General features: G+C 33.5%; 1 protein-coding gene and 1 pseudogene across 1 annotated transcript; one reads left to right on the top strand and one right to left on the bottom strand.

Moving 5' to 3' along the window:
* The first annotated feature begins 1,636 nt into the window (after nucleotides 1-1,636).
* LOC120781775 lies at nucleotides 1,637-2,725 on the top strand (annotated as a pseudogene).
* Nucleotides 2,726-2,727: 2 nt separating this feature from the next.
* LOC120781774 lies at nucleotides 2,728-19,449 on the bottom strand. The gene is made up of 5 exons (XM_040114004.1): nucleotides 19,388-19,449; nucleotides 3,589-3,730; nucleotides 3,332-3,548; nucleotides 2,988-3,263; nucleotides 2,728-2,771 (listed from the first exon to the last, which is right to left on the bottom strand). Exons 1-5 carry the CDS (start codon nucleotides 19,447-19,449, stop codon nucleotides 2,728-2,730), a joined length of 741 nt encoding a protein of 246 aa, XP_039969938.1.
* Between the last annotated feature and the right edge of the window lie 620 nt (nucleotides 19,450-20,069).

Raw genomic sequence — 20,069 nt, 5'->3', positions numbered from 1 at the left:
ATTTTTTAAGAGCTTGATAACTTTTTTTTAAAAAAAAACGCATAAAATTTGCAAAATATCATCGGTTCTTTATTTGAAACGTTAGATTGGTTCATGACATTTACTTTTTGAAGATAATTTCATTTAAATGTTGACCGCGGCTGCGTCTTAGGTGGTCCATTCGGAAAGTCAATTTTGGGCAACTTTTTCGAGCATTTCGGCCGGAATAGCCCGAATTTCTTCGGAAATGTTGTCTTCCAAAGCTGGAATAGTTGCTGGCTTATTTCTGTAGACTTTAGACTTGACGTAGCCCCACAAAAAATAGTCTAAAGGCGTTAAATCGCATGATCTTGGTGGCCAACTTACGGGTCCATTTCTTGAGATGAATTGTTCTCCGAAATTTTCCCTCAAAATGGCCATAGAATCGCGAGCTGTGTGGCATGTAGCGCCATCTTGTTGAAACCACATGTCAACCAAGTTCAGTTCTTCCATTTTTGGCAACAAAAAGTTTGTTAGCATCTTGGTTGACATGTGGTTTCAACAAGATGGCGCTACATGCCACACAGCTCGCGATTCTATGGCCATTTTGAGGGAAAATTTCGGAGAACAATTCATCTCAAGAAATGGACCCGTAAGTTGGCCACCAAGATCATGCGATTTAACGCCTTTAGACTATTTTTTGTGGGGCTACGTCAAGTCTAAAGTCTACAGAAATAAGCCAGCAACTATTCCAGCTTTGGAAGACAACATTTCCGAAGAAATTCGGGCTATTCCGGCCGAAATGCTCGAAAAAGTTGCCCAAAATTGGACTTTCCGAATGGGCCACCTAAGACGCAGCCGCGGTCAACATTTAAATGAAATTATCTTCAAAAAGTAAATGTCATGAACCAATCTAACGTTTCAAATAAAGAACCGATGAGATTTTGCAAATTTTATGCGTTTTTTTTTAAAAAAAAGTTATCAAGCTCTTAAAAAATCACCCGATATAAGCAAAAGAGAGATATATAGTTTTGGGCATAATTTTTATTTCACGCTCAGCTCTGTTCAAGCGAAAATGTTAAAATTTCTCCTGCCGAGCTGGCAGTGGTGAAACTCCTCCATCTCGACCGAGTTAGTCAAAAATATTTTTACGTTCTTCGCGCCGTGATCCTTCTCTATTATAAACGTTCCCTGCCTATGATATACGTTCTCTGCATCGTGTGAACGCCATTCCCCATGGAAAAATTCACAAACTGGTGTGTTTCTTATCGTGAATTTCGAAAATATTATATAAACATATTCGAAAATTTTCCCTAATCGTCTATTAATATTTTTTTCACGTGAACCCATGAAATTCGTTTACAAAATCGTGAGTTGGAGACAACTACAACAATAATAAAATATTAGCATGCATATTAGCCTAAAAGGCGTGTTTTATTTGACCAGCAAATTAAGCTATTAGCTTATTTTGTATGGAAGACTTAGTCAACATTATATTGGCTTGTCATAAGCTATCAAAGCTTGTATATTGGGCTAGAGGCATTGCCAGTTATAATGCTTTTTTCATTCACAATAACTATGATTTTTCCCAAAAAAAGTAGTTGGCAATAGCGACAACCCTCATTTTGACAGATAAAAATGTAAACAAATGAAAAATATATAAATGAAAAGTATAGAAGTGCACGAAATGGAAAATTTTATAAAAGATGCGGTAAGTAGGGATTTTAAATTAAAATTAAGACAAAATTAAATTTGTGTGTTTTCCAGTTGCTTGGTACTATGTGCACAAATTCAAATAATGAAGTGGTTAAGAAAATATTGACCATCCTTGCTGGTTTAGCTGCTGAATCAAGTTCGTCATCGGAGGGTTCAGAACAAGAGCAGATAGAGCATCCAAAATGCTCTAATTTTGTGGACACCATAGATAATTTTGGAGATGAGGATTTCAAATCACACTTTCGTTTGAGCCGCACCACTTTAGATTACTTAATAGGTATGCTTTGTTTTTGTTATGAGACTTTTCTGTATGAGTATTTTTTGCAGGAAGATATGAAGAAAGTGAACAAACCCGTTTTGCTACGAAGTCCTCAAAAGCCAAAATTCCTGCTAAAACAATGATGTACATGTATGTATGGTACTTAAGTACATAATACAATTACCTACAGACAACTAGCCGTATTGTTTGGTGTTACGTAGTCCACAGCATGGGCGATTGTTGGTTGTCGCGTGGGTTATCTCAATAGGCCATGAGTATGTTAAGTGGCCAACTGGAGATGCGTTGGAAGAAACAACTCGCAAGTTTTTACAAAGGAAACAAATACCAGGTGGTATTGGTGCTATTGATCGTACCCACATAACAATTAATGCACCAATAAAAGACAAACATATATATTTTGACCGTAAACGTAAATATAGTGTTGTTCTGCAGGCCATTGTCGATGCTAATAAAAAATTTATTGATATTTATTGTGGTGAACCCGGATCAAATCATGACTCTGGAGTGCTAAAAAGGTCAGCATTTTATAGAAAAGCGGAAAACAATATAGAAAGTTTATTTCCAAATTCTACTTTTATTCTCGGGGACTCGGCATACCCTTGCAGAAATTATCTCATACCGGTGTTTAAAGATTATGGTTCGTTAACGCCCAATCAAATCAGCTTTAACAAAACACATTCTTCAGCAAGAATAGTTGTTGAAAATGCATTTGGAGCATCAGTTGCTTACAGTTGTAACACGAAGAAATTAATAAATTTTAATTTTTTTTAATTTTAAAATGCACTTTTAGAGCAACATTTTCCATTTTCAATCTCAACTAATAAAATTATTTATAATTTTACGACATATTTATTTTATATAATCACGTATGCATTTGCAGATTTGTATGTAAAAAATTTCATTTTATGATAAGCTTGATTTTATATTTCCGTTAAATAAAACAATATATATTCGTTATGAAATCAAGTAGCTTTTCTAATTTTTATTCACAAAAGACTGCTGTAAAATTTTTGTTCAATTTCTATTAGAATACCTTGTTTTTCGGCCATATCCTGTATTTGTTTTTCTATATTCGCGTAAAATTTCGCCTTCACTTCAGCACTTTTCCTTTTTTGTTCGATTCTTTTATCAAAATATCGTTCTTTAGCGCTTTTCCGATAACGACGATTTGGAACAGGATTTGCTGCGTTTGGCTCCTGTGAATACACTGCATTCGGTATGCATATGCTACGGCTTAGTGCAGACTGGCTCTGCCTTGAAGTACTTGGCATATCGTCGAGCATTGTTTGAAAATCAGTTGAATCCTTACCTGTTTAAAAATATAAAAAAGCGAATGCAATATAAGCAATACATAATGAACATTAAATTTTAACTAACCACTAGACTCAACCAATGCCTCTTGAGGTTCAGTCCCAATGTTTATGGTGTGGTTGTTGACCACCAAACAACTTTCGCCAAAAATTTCGTACATTTCGCGCATATAAGGTACTGTGCACGGAGAAGTGCCAGTCTGCTTCTCGTTGTCTTTCGCTGTTTTGTAGGCGTTCAAAAGCGTTCGCATTTTTGATACAAGGGCAGCATTAATTGTTGTATCCTGTGGAAATTTTTACAAAATAACTTTAAAATATTCTTACTGTAAATCCTTGATGTACAATGTCCTCCAAGACGTTTTCATATGCGAACTTTTTCTTCCGCGCATGCAGGAACTCATCCTTCCTCTCAGTGTAGCACTTCAGGAATAGAAGTGTCTCGGCCTTCGTCCAAATTTTTCTTTTGCTGTATGTAAACAAAATAAATAATTATTTAGTTTGTGAAAAGTTTGTTTACAAATTTAAAAATTCAAATTAACCTTTTCTCTATGTCAAAAATTTCGTTGCAATAAATTGAATATCAGCTGATTGTTATTGCCCGCGTTGCCAACATAATGCATATTTAAGCGAAAATGAGAAATAAGCTAAATGCGTTTTATTTGTCCATGGTTTAGCTATTAGCTTATGATGGTCAAATAAAACACGGCTTTTATTAAATATCTACTCCATTTTAAAAATTTGTGTCTATGAAATAAAGCCTATTGATAAAATACAGTTAACATGATTCATATATGAAATTATATTATATTATCAAAGATAAGAAATATTTAAAAAGTAGCTTTTATTTTGGACATTAACTACAAATATTACCTTGAATATTGTATAATTTAATAATAATGTTATCAATTTTGCATGAATTCACAAAAATTCGCAAAATGATATTCATATCAATTGATATCATTGCATGTAAACGTATAAAAATATAAGCAAAAGAGCGACATACGTCTGTAATAGCAATGTATATTTCTGAGCATAATTTTCATTCACTGCTCAGCTCTGTTCACTCATCTCTGTTGAAATGTCTCCTTCTCAGCCAAAAGTGGTGAAATCCACTAATAGGATTTTGTTAGCTCTTGACAGTTCACACGCCTGTCCGCAAGTCGTCCTGAAAGTCGATGGTCACATTTTTTCATTCTGAAATCGATTTAGATGGTGGTCCCTTGCTATTGGAAGAATTACGCAACTTTGTTCAAAATAACTTTCTCGTTGCTTAATTTTTTAATCGACAACTTTGAATTTTTTTGTTGTTCTTGGATTAGAGTCCCATACTTTTGAATACTGATTCTTACGTAAAATTTAACGAGGAATCGAATGGGAAAGTCAATTTTGAAAAAAAGTTGGTGGAAAAGGTTTGGGTTTTGAAAATATTTTTATCAGAAAGCTGAGATTTTTTAACATAAAATTAGATAACTGCAAAATTTTTTCACTCAATTTTAAAGTCGTAAAAAAATTAAAGAAATAGTCATTTCTTTGTTTGATCTCAATTTGAATTGCGCGCCAAAAAACAATGGAGCAACTTTGACCACTAAAAAGTTTGCAGATATTCTTATTTTGGTCTATATTATGATATTCTAAAGTTACGTCAAAATCGGAGAACCACGGATCCACATGTATGTATATATGATATACTATCTACTATAAAAACTTAATACATATATTACAATAATAATATGTTTATGTAAATCACAACTTTTATCATTTAAAACTTTCATGCGCATCTATCCTGCAGATACATATGTACATATGTAAGTACAAATCAATTTCAAATCAAGATATCATTTATCAGTAATATATTATGCGCGCGAGTTAATAATGTAAAGATTTTCTATTTTATTTTTACATTTTTATTAACAAACCGTCTTCTTCACTTCTCCCTCTTCTTACAACTATACTTATAATAGACTTAAGACTACTTATATACTAGTTGTGGTTTGCTGATAGGGATGTACTGCTGCATTCTTGATAAGGATGTTTCTATTGTTTTCCTGATAAAGATGTTTTTACTATTTTTCTGATAAAGATTAACCGATGTGCCGCTGTGGTTCGTCTAACCGATAGTGATGTTTGTTGTGGTGATAAGCATGTTTAACTATTGATATTTGTATATACATATTCGTCTGTTTAGTTGATAAGAATTTTGGGTGAGCGATGTGTTCCTTAACTCTCCCCTGTGTTGAAAACGAAATGTCCTCATTTCAAGACGTCTGGGTAATTCGCTGAAGTTCGATGTTGTATGTTTATTCGAAGTTTTTGCGGCGTTTTGTTTTCTCGCGTAATTGTTGGCATGCGTATAATTTTATGCATATGTATATAATTAAAATTAGAATCTATATATTATTCTAAGACAAGGCGCTTATTTCCAGAGATCTACAAAACGTACAGAGACAAATAATACATCAAATTAAAGTGTGCGATCTGACTTTGCACAAATTTTACAGATTTTAAATTCATTGAACCACTTTTGATATATTTGCGTTTAAAGTTCTTCAATTTTTACATTAAGCTAATATAAGGAGCGCTTCTACAGAAAAGATAATATATGTAAGAGAGTGAATAATTACAAATGTTTCTGTCATTTGCTTTCGTTACACACATACCCACATACGCGAAGGCGCAAGTGCGAAATCTAACAACAACAATGTTGTCTGCTCGGTAGCAAAATGACAATAAGCATAGATAACTTGATACGAGACTCTTTGGTTCGAGAGAGATCTGTCAAAACTCGCATTTTATAACATTTGCCAATGATGCCACTGCTGAAAAATATTAACTTGGGTATTTAATAAATTATACAAAACACTAAATTAAACACTTTGAAAATGCATACATACATATATGTATATGTAAATGCTAAAATGCAAAATCATTAATTAATTTACATAAACATTTATTTTGCCAAAATATGTTCGCACAGTTTCATTTCACACTAATTTCGTCAAGTAATTATAGCGCTGCTTTTCTGGCATCCCGCCTTTTTCACTAACTGCTGGTTGACGGCACCCTGATTGTGTTTTGTTGCCAGCTCAGAAAACAGATCAGCTGCAAGCGAAAGAGCAAGAAAAGAGATTCTAATCAAGTTATCTATGACAATAAGAGAATGACGAATATTACAAATTACAAATGTTTGCTTTGGCATGTGCACTGGTACATACATACATATGCATGCGCTAAGGCGCTATCTACGATTTGACATGCGCTCTCTTCTATGTTGCACGAATATGTATGTACGAGCTAAGGAACACTGTGCTTTGACATGCGCACTCTACTTTGTTTTATATTCACACATACATACTTACAAACATATGTATGTATATCACTGGCGCTTAACGCAATAAAAATCCAAACACGCGTATTTGACTGATAATTCTGCTACTGCGAAAAATACCACACGCATACGAAAGCGGCTGAACACGTGCGCTAGGTATGTACGTACGAAAATCTATAGCAATGTTTGTGCAGCGCAAACGCAAAATGTAGTAGTATGAGGCGTGCGCACCACTGATGTATATACATATGTATGGGCGAAGACGCAAGTGCAAAATCTAACAGAAATATTGTTGTCGGCGTTATTTTGATTAGAAGTGTTATTGCGTTTGAGTCAGTTCAGTTTTCTTCCAAAAGTCAAGGTGGCTATTACCAGCGAATACATACATACTACATCGAATTTCAGTTCAGATTCAGATTAATTATTAAAAATAAAATGCCAAACCAAAGGCGAATTAGACGAAAAAGGAGTTTAACAGGTCGAAGAGAAGAGGTGAATGTTATAGATAAAAAGGAATTTTTAATTGTTAATGTATGTATGTATATGAATTGACCTGTTTTATTAGAGCCGTAGTCATTCAGGATCTATGGCAAGTTATTTCAAAGCTGGCCTAAACTCCGTAGTTCTTCCGGAGTATAGTTCGCTTGGGGGTTTGACTAATATATGTTTACACTGTAAAGCAAAACATTTCGGAAGTGAAAAGGTACCTGTACTTTTCATTGTTTTATATTCGTAATATATGTATATACATACTTATTGTCTTAATATTTGGTTGAAATTGTTACTAGGTAAGAAATGGCTTTACGACATGTTGTCATTGCGGAAAAGTTAGACTTCAAGAATTACGTGTACCTGAGTTTTTGAAAGCTGTGTTAGAAAATGATTTGAGCTCTTGGCGGGGACACTATATGGAGAATATTCGGCAGCTAAATAGTTCCTTTGTTTTTGCATCATTCGAAGCGAAAATTGCGGTGCTACAGGGCGCGGACCATATTGCTTCCGAATACATGGATCAATATATCATAGGGTAGGTCCATTGCATGCAGATCATCCTTCAGAATCCTCCTACGCCCAGCTGTTTATTCTTGACACGGATCAAGCAACTGATATAAGGGCACAACATAATTCAAACTGCGATAGGTATTTGCTGAGAGAAATCCACGAAATGCTTTCAAATATTAACCCCTTGGGAAATGAGTATAAGCATATGGCGCAGGTTGAACGCGAAGAGGAACAGAGGGCCAGAGAAGAAAATCGCAATGCTCGCCGAATTAGCATGCTACTTTTGCTTAGATCGATTATTACGTGATATTCACCAAAATGAAATACCTTTTGGTGGAAAGGTTATTTTATTAGGTGGTGATTTCAGGCAAGTTCTTCCTATGGACACACTAACCACCAAAAAAACCACTACGAATGTAGTTTTCCATGAAGTACTTGAATAAATTGAGTTTTTATAAATTTTTTTTTTTTACTTTTTTCATTTTAAATAACGGAGTCCTCCGATTATCGGGGGTTATTACTAGTTATGATTATTAAGATACAATGCAGAGTAAATCTAATGGGATTTTCTTAAATTAAAAAGTTATACATTTTTTGAATATTATTGAATTTATAATTAGAATTGGAATTCAAAATATTCAATATTTCTAATTGGTAATTTTGGTGAGCGTGTATTATATCTTTTATTTCTTGCTCGTGATTTATATAAGTCTTATTGTCTATGATGGTATTATGATTATATTGAATCAAATGTGGACCATTTATTTTTAATCCATTCCATATATGTTCGTTCTCTATTATTATATTACCGTGATCCAAAATTTGTATTGAAGGATTATTTTCTTGAATTACATTACATAGATTTGTTTAGTTAATAATCTGATAGTACAATTGTCTTTCGGCTCTTCTTTGCAAATATTTGTTCCTATATAATTTTTACAATTTGATATGTTAGTAAATTCGTTATTGCATTTTGCAATTCTTTTCTTAAGTTCATATTTTCCGTGTTTGAAAGCTAATGGTGTTAAATTATGCATTTTGCATTTATTTTTTATTATTGGGTACTTATAAATTGTAATAATGGCGTTATTAAATATACATATGTGAACATCGGAATATTATAATATATTTATTATTGGAATACAATAAATTTCGTTTTTTATGATTTCTTCTACTTCTTTAATATTAAGTGTTCCTGAATAAAACCTGCCTGTTTTTGCAAAATTGATTGTGTTTGTGATCGTTTCTAATTCTTTATATACTTCAGTAATAACTAAATCATCGGCTAGTGATTGTGGATCTATTGTTTCTAAAATCTTTTCGAATCGAGAATTAATTTGTTGTTGTTGGTTGTTATTCTCAATGAGTTGATTGAGTCCTGTCTTTATCTCTATTAGATCATCGTGATCTGGTGTTCCTGTTATATTTTTTAAAACTGAACCTAAACAGGTAAGGAAGGGCTAAGTTCGGGTGTCACCGAACATTTTATACTCTCGCATGATAAAGTGATAATCGAGATTTCATTATACGTCATTTACATATTTTTCAAATACCGTATTTTTGTAAAGTTTTATTCCGCTATCATCATTGGTTCCTAATGTATATTACTCGTATTATACAGAAAAGGCATCCGATGGAATTCAAAATAGCGTTATATTGGAAGAAGGCGTGCTTGTGAACCGATTTCACCCATATTTCGTACATGTCATCAGGGTGTTAAGAAAATAGTATATACCGAATTTCATTGAAATCGGTCTAGCAGTTCCTGAGATATGGTTTTTGGTCCATAAGTGGGCGACGCCAAACCCACTTTCAACTTTTAAAAAAAGCCTGGGTGCAGCTTCCTTCTGCGACTTCTTTCGTAAAATTTAGTGTTTCTGACGTTTTTTGTTAGTCGCTTAACGCACTTTTAGTGATTTTCAACATAACCTTTGTATGGGAGGTGGGCGTGGTTATTATCCGATTTCTTCCATTTTTGAACTGTATACGGAAATGCCTAAAGAAAACGACTCTATTGAGTTTGGTTGACATAGCTATAATAGTTTCCGAGATATATGTAAAAAACTTAGTAGAGGGCGGACGACGCCCACTTGTCCAAAAAAATTACGTCCAAATATGCCCCTTTGTGCCAAATTTCACTTTAATATCGTTATTTATAGCTTAGTTATGACACTTTATAAGCTTTCGGTTTTCGCCATTTTGTGGGCGTGGCAGTAGGCCGATTTTGCCCATCTTCGAACTTAACCTTCTTATGGAGCCAAGAAATACGTGTACCAAGTTTGATCATGATATCTCAATTTTTACTCAAGTTACAGCTTGCGCGGACGGACGGACGGACAGACGGACGGACAGACAGACATCCGGATTTCAACTCTACTCGTCACCCTGATCACTTTGGTATATATAACCCTATATCTGTCTCTTTTAGTTTTAGGACTTACAAACAACCGTTATGTGAACAAAACTATAATACTCTCCTTAGCAACTTAGTTGCGAGAGTATAAAAATGTTTAGTTAGTAATCTCAAGTTGAATAGAACTGAAATGTCTAATATTAAAAAAAATTAATATCTAACCTTTCATAATTCACTGTTAAATAGCAATAAAGTTCCAAAATCAAGTAAAGTGAATAAAAGAAGACATACTAAATGTAACTCATTGGACAAAACAAAATAATATAAATAATTTACTTTTAAACGAAATAGAATTACAAGTAGTCCACAAAATATTTCAAAGAAATAATATAGCAACTCTATCAGTCAAAGAAATGTTAGAAGAAGAAGTTCGCTGAAGTATCAGTTCTTACATAATACAATAGTTATAGATTACATTGTAAAAAGTCCAGAATTAGAAGCAACAAGTTATCAACATCTACTAATAAAACCAGTTGTATGTAAAAAATAAACTAGTAGTTCACGAAGAAAAAGATGAAATATTTTTGTCCGAAAATTCTATGTTAAAAGTACCAAAAAACTGTAAAATATCCAACAATATAAAAATTAGTAAAAAATATACAGCCGTTAACTTAAGGGAATCAAAATGTATTTCTAAATTGAGGGCAAAGAATCGCTGTGTGATTTCAGTACCTAATGCAGACCATTTCCCGGAAATCGAAGAGATTGACAACACTTTAATCCTACTTAACAACTTTAACGGCAGTCTAATACAAAATAATATAACCCGTCATCTAAAAGGAACATACAAGTATATCGTACACTATTGGAATGAGAACATAATCATATATAATAAAGAATTCAGCAACAAGGAGAAAACTATATTGAAACCCGGAGCACCACTCATCCAAATAACCACAACAGAGTTGGAGCGTCTTCAACTACTATCATTGGAATCCCTACACGTACTCAATATAAAAAATAGGAAACACTTATACCAAATAAATACAGATTCCTCCTCGAACCGTATAGTTATAATTTTCTATCGGCCATTATTATAGCAATAGTTGTGATACAAAAATTCCGTATAAAACCAAAGGAAAACGTAATTCCAAATTTGTAGAAAAACACACAACAATATTTTCATTCATGAACGCAAGCGCACTTTTAACAGGCAAGTTTGCTTCATTCAAAAAAACAAACACCATTACATCTCCCCGAGCATGCCTTTGCTAACAAGCGTCTTTTCGCGACGACAGCAAAAGCTAAAAATCAGAAATTGAACAATTTCTGATATTTGTATGAGAAGGAAAAAGTGACAACTCCGCAAATACAAGTATTCAAATATAGTAGAATAAAATTGACAACATTTCCAGTTTATTTGTCGATTTTCCAGTCAAGAAATGTGTAAAAAAAATATATTCAATATTTCTCTGATTTATGTGCACAGTGAATCCCGGTAAAGTAGTACTCCTTTTAAATGAAAATCATCCCTCTTAACTGCCTATATCTTGCTGCATCTCACGGTTTGTTTTTTGAAATACATAGAAATTATTGTTTTAAGTACCCTTCGCTCAAGAATCCGCACTCGCTTATGTGCCATATTATATTTTTATTTTTAACCAACCACAAAAATCTGTATCTTTGATTGTGGCACATAACAGGGATTGACTGTATTTGTCAAGGAATATAAAAAATATTTTTACGCGGTTTGCAAAAATCGTCGTCGATAAGTATGCAAGCTCACACATAAACATACATATTTACGCAGGTTTGTAAGCGAGTCTGTTACAGCGACAAGAGAAGCAGTGACAATTGGCGTTCGTTCGTATCGGCCGCTCAGCTCGAATTTTCTACCAACAACACAATGTTGTGACGCTTTGTCGTCATGTCAGCCCTTCGACGCATTGACTCTTTGTCAAAGCGTGAGCTTCGGCCACTGGTTTCCCGTGACAACGGAGATTTCGCATGAAAAAATAAGTGTATAGTACATATTTACATACAAAGTTGTGTGTGGACAAATGTACAAACATTTTGCGTATGGTTTTTTTGTTTACATGCACACATAATTACATACTATGTACGTGAATATGCGCGACCGCTTGGTCTTTTAACATGCCATCAAAACATTTTAAGGTCTGCAAACAAATACATATGTATATAAATACGAGTATGTATATATATTATCAAACCTACATTAATTAAATATTTAAATAACAACATAAACATGACTATTATAAATTTCCAAAGATTTTAAGGAATTCATCATGAAATAATTCAATTTGTACGTACATGCTTGCCATCATGCCATCTCCGTTGTCCCGGACAACCAATGTCCGAAGCTTGCATTTTGTCAAAGAGTCAATATGTCGAAGGACTGACGTGACGAAAAAGCGTCACAACATTGTGTTGTTGGTAGAAAATCCGAGCTGTGCCGAAAACACAAACGATCGATCGCCAATTGCCGCTGTAGCAGCCTCTCCAACAAACAGCGTGAATATGTATGTTTCTGTATGAGCTTGCACACATATCGATGCAGATTTTTGCAAGCCGCGTAAAAATATTTTTTACATTCCTTGATAAATACAGATTTTTGTAGTTTCTTAAAAATAAAAATATAATATGGCACATAAGCGAGTGCGGATTCTTGAGCGAAAGGCACTTAAAACAATAATTTCTATGTATTTCAAAAAACAAACCGTGAGATGCAGCAAGATATAGGCAGCTAAGAGGGAAGATTTTCCTTTAAGCGGAGTACTACTTAACCGGGAATCACTGTACACATAAATCAGAGGAATATTGTATATTTTCTTTGATACATTTCTTGACTTGAAAATCGACAAATAAACTATATTGTCAATTTTATTCTAATATATTTGAACACTTATATTTGCGGGGTTGTCACTTTTTCCTTCTCACACAAATATCAAAAATTGTTCAATTTATGATTTTTAGCTTTTGGCATTGTCGCGAAAAAACGTTTGTAGGCAAAGGCATGCTCGGGGAGATGTAATGGTGTACGTTTTTATGAATGAAGCAAGTTTACCTGTTGAAAGTGCGGTTGCGTTCATGAAGGAAGATATTGTTGTTGTGTGTTTTTCTACAAATTTGGCCATCGACTATTTGGCTGCCATATTGACTTGTGACGCTGCTGATACTATTTGAGACGTATGTTGTTTTTGTAGAACAATATTTGTTCTTATTGTACGTAGATATGTATATATGTGGGCTTGTGTTATGCATTATTTGTACGGGAATGTCATACGCACATATGCATATATGTATGTATAGAGCAGTGCGCGAGTTAATTTTTACCAGAAGTAAAAATGAGTCAAAAGAATATATTTTGAGCTGCACCGAAATGTTTACTCTTTATTTATACTCTTATGACTAACTTATTACACGCTTCTTACTTCTATTTATACTCACTAATATGTTTACTTATTACTAGTTGATAGTTTGTTAAGATACAGATTATATTATTTGTTTAGGTTTGTTTATATATATATTGCTTGTTTAGATACAATTGCTTTGTTTTAAGATAAGGTTGTTGTGGTATTCAAACTCAATGTTGTTTTGATACTTGTTTGTTTAGGATTGTTTGGTGTAGTGATAGTGCATTTCAATTGTTCCAACTAAAGATATATGTATATAAAGAATACATTCCTTAACTCGCGCACATTGTATCACTGATAAACGATAATATCATGATTTGTATTTGAATTGTACTTACATGCGTACATAATTATGTGCTGATATGTTCATAGATGCATATGCAAATTAAAATGAAATGTAATTTCTATATAATATTATTGTAATATATTAAGTTTTTTAGGGTATTATGATAGTATGTCATATATCTTAATATATAAAAAATCACGTGTCACGTTGTTTGTTTTCGATGGACTCCTAAACTACTGAACCGATTTTAATGAAATTTTTAACACTGTGTGCAGTTTGGTCCAACTTGAAAGATAGGATAGTTTATAACTCTCCTTATAGTCGCATTATTTATTTATTGCAAATTATTTGTTTATTATTAGCAAAGAGCTATCCACCAGTTGGTGGCGCCATCAGCGGTATTGAGTAAGTGCGGTATGTTACAGTAGTTGGCGCTACATTTCTTTCTAAATTTTCATGGATTTAGGCTGTCATAACAAAAGCTGCCACTTGCTAAAAACATTAAATGAAAATACGTTGTTTGAAGTTTATATTATTTGTGGTAAAGTTATACGAATCTATGACTTCCAATATTCTAAATTTAAGAAAAAATCACATACAATCCGTGAAATAAATAAAGTTGTGTACATATGTATAAATAATAATAATAATAATAATGGCTAATGCCCGGTTTCACAGTCCATACTTAAGTTGTGCCTAAATAAAATCTTAGCTAAGTATTGTTGCAAACTGAGTAGTCGTTTGCGTTTCACAGTCAATGCTTAATTTCTATAAAATTTTATTATGATATATGGCAACGTTATGGGCAACATATGTTTTACAAATGTCATTCATAAAAATATGTTTGAAATATTTAAATTATAACAGACAATACATAAATTTGCGAGGAAAATTATATCAAAAATTGATGAAAACAACAAAAGAACCCCAAATTTCATCACTAGCGAGTCGGAGCACCTATGGGAACTGAAGGAAAAGTATAAGCTGTTATTGAGTGCAAACGAACGGACACTTGCCCTACGCTACGAAAGATGTCGCTGAAAATTCAAAGAAAATTCAAAACAAAAATCAGCTGTTATTTAAGCATTGCTTAAGCCTCCCATTTTCAGTGCTTATGCCACCACATATTCTTCGGTTGAAGATTGGTTCAATTATTATTCTTCTGCGTAATTTGAATCCCCCTCATCAAAAATTTAACAGGGAATATTCTTGAAGCAACCATTTTGACTGGAAAGTTTAAAGGAGAAGTGGTCCTGTTGCCCCGTATTCCAATGATACCGTCAGAATCTACGATACCATTCAGAAGACTACAGTTTCCTATTCGTTTAGCTTTTGCCATGTCTATTAATAAGTCTCAAGGCCAAACAATGTCCATTTGTGGGTTAGATTTGGATAATCCATGTTTTTCCCATGGGCAATTATATGTTGCATGCTCACGTGTGGGAAAACCATCAAATCTATTTGTGTTAGCTCGAGACAGGTTAACCAAAAATATTGTGCACCAATTAGTGCTAAGTTAAATTAAAATGTTTATAAATCAAAAAAATAAATACTAGTATTAAAAATTAAGAATTATCTATCCTAAGATTATAAAATTAAATGTTACATGTTATCAACTAACAATTTTGAAATTAACTTATTTGTTAAAAACTTAAATAAAAAATCAAAAATGAACTATTTTATGAAAATTTGTGCTTATTATCAACTCTACCAAAATTTTCATCAATAATTTTAAAAATTTTGACCTCAAGTTCAAATCTCAATCCCGTGGATTTTTATACCAGATATATACTAAGGTTTCCGTCTTTATTCATAAATAATAATTTCACTGTAGTGAATAGTTTACTACAACACAGCAAATCTAAAAGTGAGGAAATGTTCATTCTGAGTATTCGAATGATTCACACCGATTTATCGTGTAAGTTCAAAATTTTACAGTTTCATATGTACATACATAGGTATGTATGTGGCATGTTAGCGTGTTGGAGAGCCATCTTCTTTATTTGTTTACACGCTACACAACAAAACAAAGAACGAACTTCGCCAAAAATATTCAAATTGATCAGAGACGTTATTCCCTGAATATATTAACATTCCATGCAAATAAATGGCCTTGAACAGAGTTCAAAAAGCGTTTTAACTATTTCAAATAAAAATTGGGCGGGGCGAAGTTCGCCGGGTCAGCTAGTATACATACATATATAGCATATCTACATACTGATTTGTAAATTTATATGATATTATCAAACATATGAAATATTTAAAAAGTAACTCTTATTTGTACATTAACTACAAATATTACTTTGAAAATAGCATAATTTAATTATAATATTATCAGTTTTCAACGTATTCATAAAAATACGCGAATCACATCAATTAATATGCATGTAAACCTATAAAATTATATGCAAAAGGCCAACATACGTATGTAATAGCAATGTATATTTCTGAGCATAACTTTCGTTGAATGCTCAGCTCTGTTCACGCGCCACTGTCAAAATTTCATCTCCTGAGCTTGCTATGGTGAAACACGCTCACCGCATTTTGTTAGCCAAAAATATTTTTACGTTCTCAGCGCCGTGGACCTTCCCTATGATATACTTTCTCTGGTTATACGTTCTCTGTATGAGGTCTCTTTTTATTAACATTCGGCGCTAAATCACATTATTTTAAAAAGAACTGGTACTCTATTTCAATAATATAATATATTATAAATTTTGACCAACATAAACGTTTTAAAGCGTGCTGGAAAGTCGAAAATCCCTATTATGGGGCTATTGGGGCTGGGAAAAGACTGATCGCATTAGCTTTTCAAATTACTCAAGTATACTTCAGAACATGTTTGATTACAATTTTGTGGATATAACTCATACGTTGACCAAATGTATATATTTGAGTATTACATATTACATTATTAATTTAAAAATTGAGGTAGTTGAATTTGTATTTCATTTCAGATAGAGGATATATTCAATGATATGAACTTATAGTCTTCGACTTAGCAAAAAGTTTACAAGGTGCGTTCCAAAGTAAACAGGACTTAAAAAAAAACAGAACAAATGGTGCTTTCGGCAAAATCAATTTATTTTATTGATACATAGTCTCCTTTTGTTTCAATACAGGTTTTTGCACGGTCAAACGAGTGTTTTAGCTCGTTGACTGGTATGGCCGCCAGTATGCCGGTGCAAGCCTATTGAAGGGCCTCTACGACTGCATAACGCTTTCCTTTCATGGACAAATGCATTTTTCCGAAATTTAAGAAGTCGCACTGTGCCATATCAGGTAAATACGGAGAGTGGTTAATGGTTAAAATGTAATTTTTGATCAAATAATCGGTTTAATGATGTCCTTCGAATGCTGGATTCTGATTTTTGATCGTCAGTCAATTTGGTCTGAACAAACCGTGCACACACCTTTCGTAAGCCCAAATGTTCGGTCAAAATGCGATAAATCGATGTTTTGGAGATGTTCAATTTCATTCCATGAATTTCAATGATGATTTCGGCTGATTTTTGATGAATTCACGCACAGTTTCGATGGAATTTCCGGTGATCACGGATTTTGATTGGCCCACATGTTGATCGTCATTTATGTCCTCACGACCACTTTGAAAACGTTGAATCCACTCGTGCACTCTGCTACGGGCAATGCAATCATCGCCATAAACTTGTTTCATCAATTGAAACATTTCGGTAAAAGTTTTAACAATTTTAAAACAAAATTTAATGATGGCTCTTTGTTCGAAGCTCATTTTCGCGCCGATAACATAAATATACTGACACTTAAAACGCAATAAATTCCCTTCCAATCAATGAAATGTCATGAATCACAGGATAATCGATAAAGATAGCAGATTCTAACGCACCAGTCGACATATAGATGACATCACCAGGGGCTTCAATAAAAATGTATGCCAATAATAAGTGTCATCCTCTTTATTTGGTAATTTGTTAACTAAAATTTAGTTACCCCTGACTTTAAAGTACAATTTTATTCTCAAAAAAACAAGAAAAATTAAATAATGCTGTTTAAAAAAAGATATTTTACACTTTACTCTGACGCAGTTCACTCACAAAATGCCAAATACAATATTGGGATTGTTTACGGAAATTCCCTATGAAATGCTGAGGGAATTGCCCTAAACTTAAAACTAAATACATACTAAATTACGATAACCATGATTGAACTTTATTTTGTTTGATGGTGTATATATACTACATACCTAAATAGCCTGGAAGACAAGACAAGTTGAAATACGGGAGACTGTCTGTTCGGCCGTACGTCATAATTTGAATCGAAATTTAGATATTTTGATGAATCTTGGTATAGTACATACATATATATTTTTTAGCACCATGAGAAGGTTAGTATTGATATGGTCTGAATTGTACCATTACCACGCCCACAGAAGCAATGAATCGGAAACGTATAAAGTGACATACTTATGTATAAAGCTGCACATTATTATATTTTAATGCCGAAAATGAGTGAAATTCTATATATGTACATTAGGGCTTTTATTTGGACTATTCAGTTTTTTCAATTCCATCATGTAATTTCCTTGGAAATACCCTAACAACTTCTCTGAAAATTAATATATATTATATCTAAATTACGTGTTTCGTTTGGTTTGATGGTAACTCCTGAGCCCATTTGAGCAAAATGTAGTACATTGTGCTTAGTTTGATTCAACTAAACCTACTACTTATAAGTTGAGGATCCTCTGATCCATGAATTTAATGGTATTATATTTTATTTATTTTGTGAAAAATTCGTTTCATTTTCCCATATGTATATTATTACGTTAATACTTGCAAATCAATTCGCCGCGAACATATATATGAACTGAATTTCAATTCACTTTGAAAATTTTAAGTATTTTCACTCGTATTCAATTTAAAATCGGTACTTTATTTCTCCAGACGGTTAGAAATAGTGTATAAAGACGCCGTACTCAAACACAATTGGAGATCAGTTGTTTCACTGATAGTGACATTGAAAGGGCGTTCCCATATAATCTCTCATTTAAGATTTCTAAAATTTTATAGTTTCAAAGCAAATACTTACAAAATAAAAATGTATTATTATTTATTCAAACTTGAAAGCTATACCGAAAAATGACTTTAACAACTGTTTGGGGCACTGGCGTAGCTATCTAGGGGCGAGGCGAGGCAGTGCCCCGGTGCCCTCAGGCTCAGGGGGCCCTTGAATCTTTACCAGAAATCTCGATCAAACGGAACTTCTGGAAATTTCTCCCATTTTCAAAATAAATATGACAGGTTGCAACCCCACTTTAATCATGACAACAAAAGTTATGCCTATGGAGTTCTCCTAAATACTTTCTGTAGGTTGACAGTGTTGTCAATTCGACGGATAGTGGTATAGTATTTGCGTTAAGAGTTTTTTCGAGAACGGTTAAAAAGTTAATGCTATGTATATCAGGAGTAAGTAAGCTAATGTCAATAAACTTTTTTGTACTGGTCAATATAGTGGTTCAATTTTAATTATTTTTACCACTCATATTGATGTCCGTTAGGTCAATAAATCGTGCCAAATATATGATATATATTTCGGCTACAGCTCATTGTATAACGCGAAATATCGTGAAAAAATACAAGTCGCCTGCAGTAGGTACATACCAGAGACCTGCACGAGTAATTAAAAAAGTAACATGTTAGCAAGCGGCGATGCCGATGCGGCGAGTACGCGCTACGTAACGGTACTTTGGCATCGTGGGCATCGGCATCGTGGGTATCGGCATCGCGGCATCGCCGATTACTAACATGTTACTCAATTAGTATTGTGCGCGAAGAAAAGAATGTATGTATGTACTTCGTTTCATTTGCCATTGACGATACCAGATAGTAATCGTACGATGCCACGATGCCGCGATGCCGATGCGCAATGTTACCTTCGCATCGTGGTAATCGTCAGAAGTGTTACTTAGTAACGTAATCGTACGATGCCTACCTTAATCGTGCAGGTCTCTGGTACATACATAATTTCAGGTCAGTGGGCAGAAGATCGTTCATGGTCTCCACCGTTAAACATGGTAACACTAACGGTGATAATTTTTTATCCGGGGATTCTTCAACGACACTTGTAGCGTACAATGATCTCTTTACATTTATTTTACTTCTACCGTTGTGAGTGAACAGTGAGTACCTACCTACTCGTGCATAACGTAATATTGCATTGTCGAAATAAACTAAAAAACTAAAATTATGGATAAAAAGAAGAAACCCAGTGGTGCATTTAAAAGCAAAACATGCCAAGAAAATAAGAAGGTAAACAAAAATTGCCCAAAATTTACAAGTTTTTTAGTCAGCCTTCTGAAAAGTACACCTGCCCAAAATATTTCTATTGATTGTGGCTCATACGAGTATAATGTAATTGCAGTGTTGG

This window comes from Bactrocera tryoni, unplaced genomic scaffold (genome assembly GCF_016617805.1).
Source record: "Bactrocera tryoni isolate S06 unplaced genomic scaffold, CSIRO_BtryS06_freeze2 scaffold_7, whole genome shotgun sequence".
Taxonomy (NCBI): domain Eukaryota; kingdom Metazoa; phylum Arthropoda; class Insecta; order Diptera; family Tephritidae; genus Bactrocera; species Bactrocera tryoni.
The sequence above is the reverse complement of the archived record's forward strand: the minus strand, read 5'-3'. Positions and strand labels throughout refer to the sequence as shown.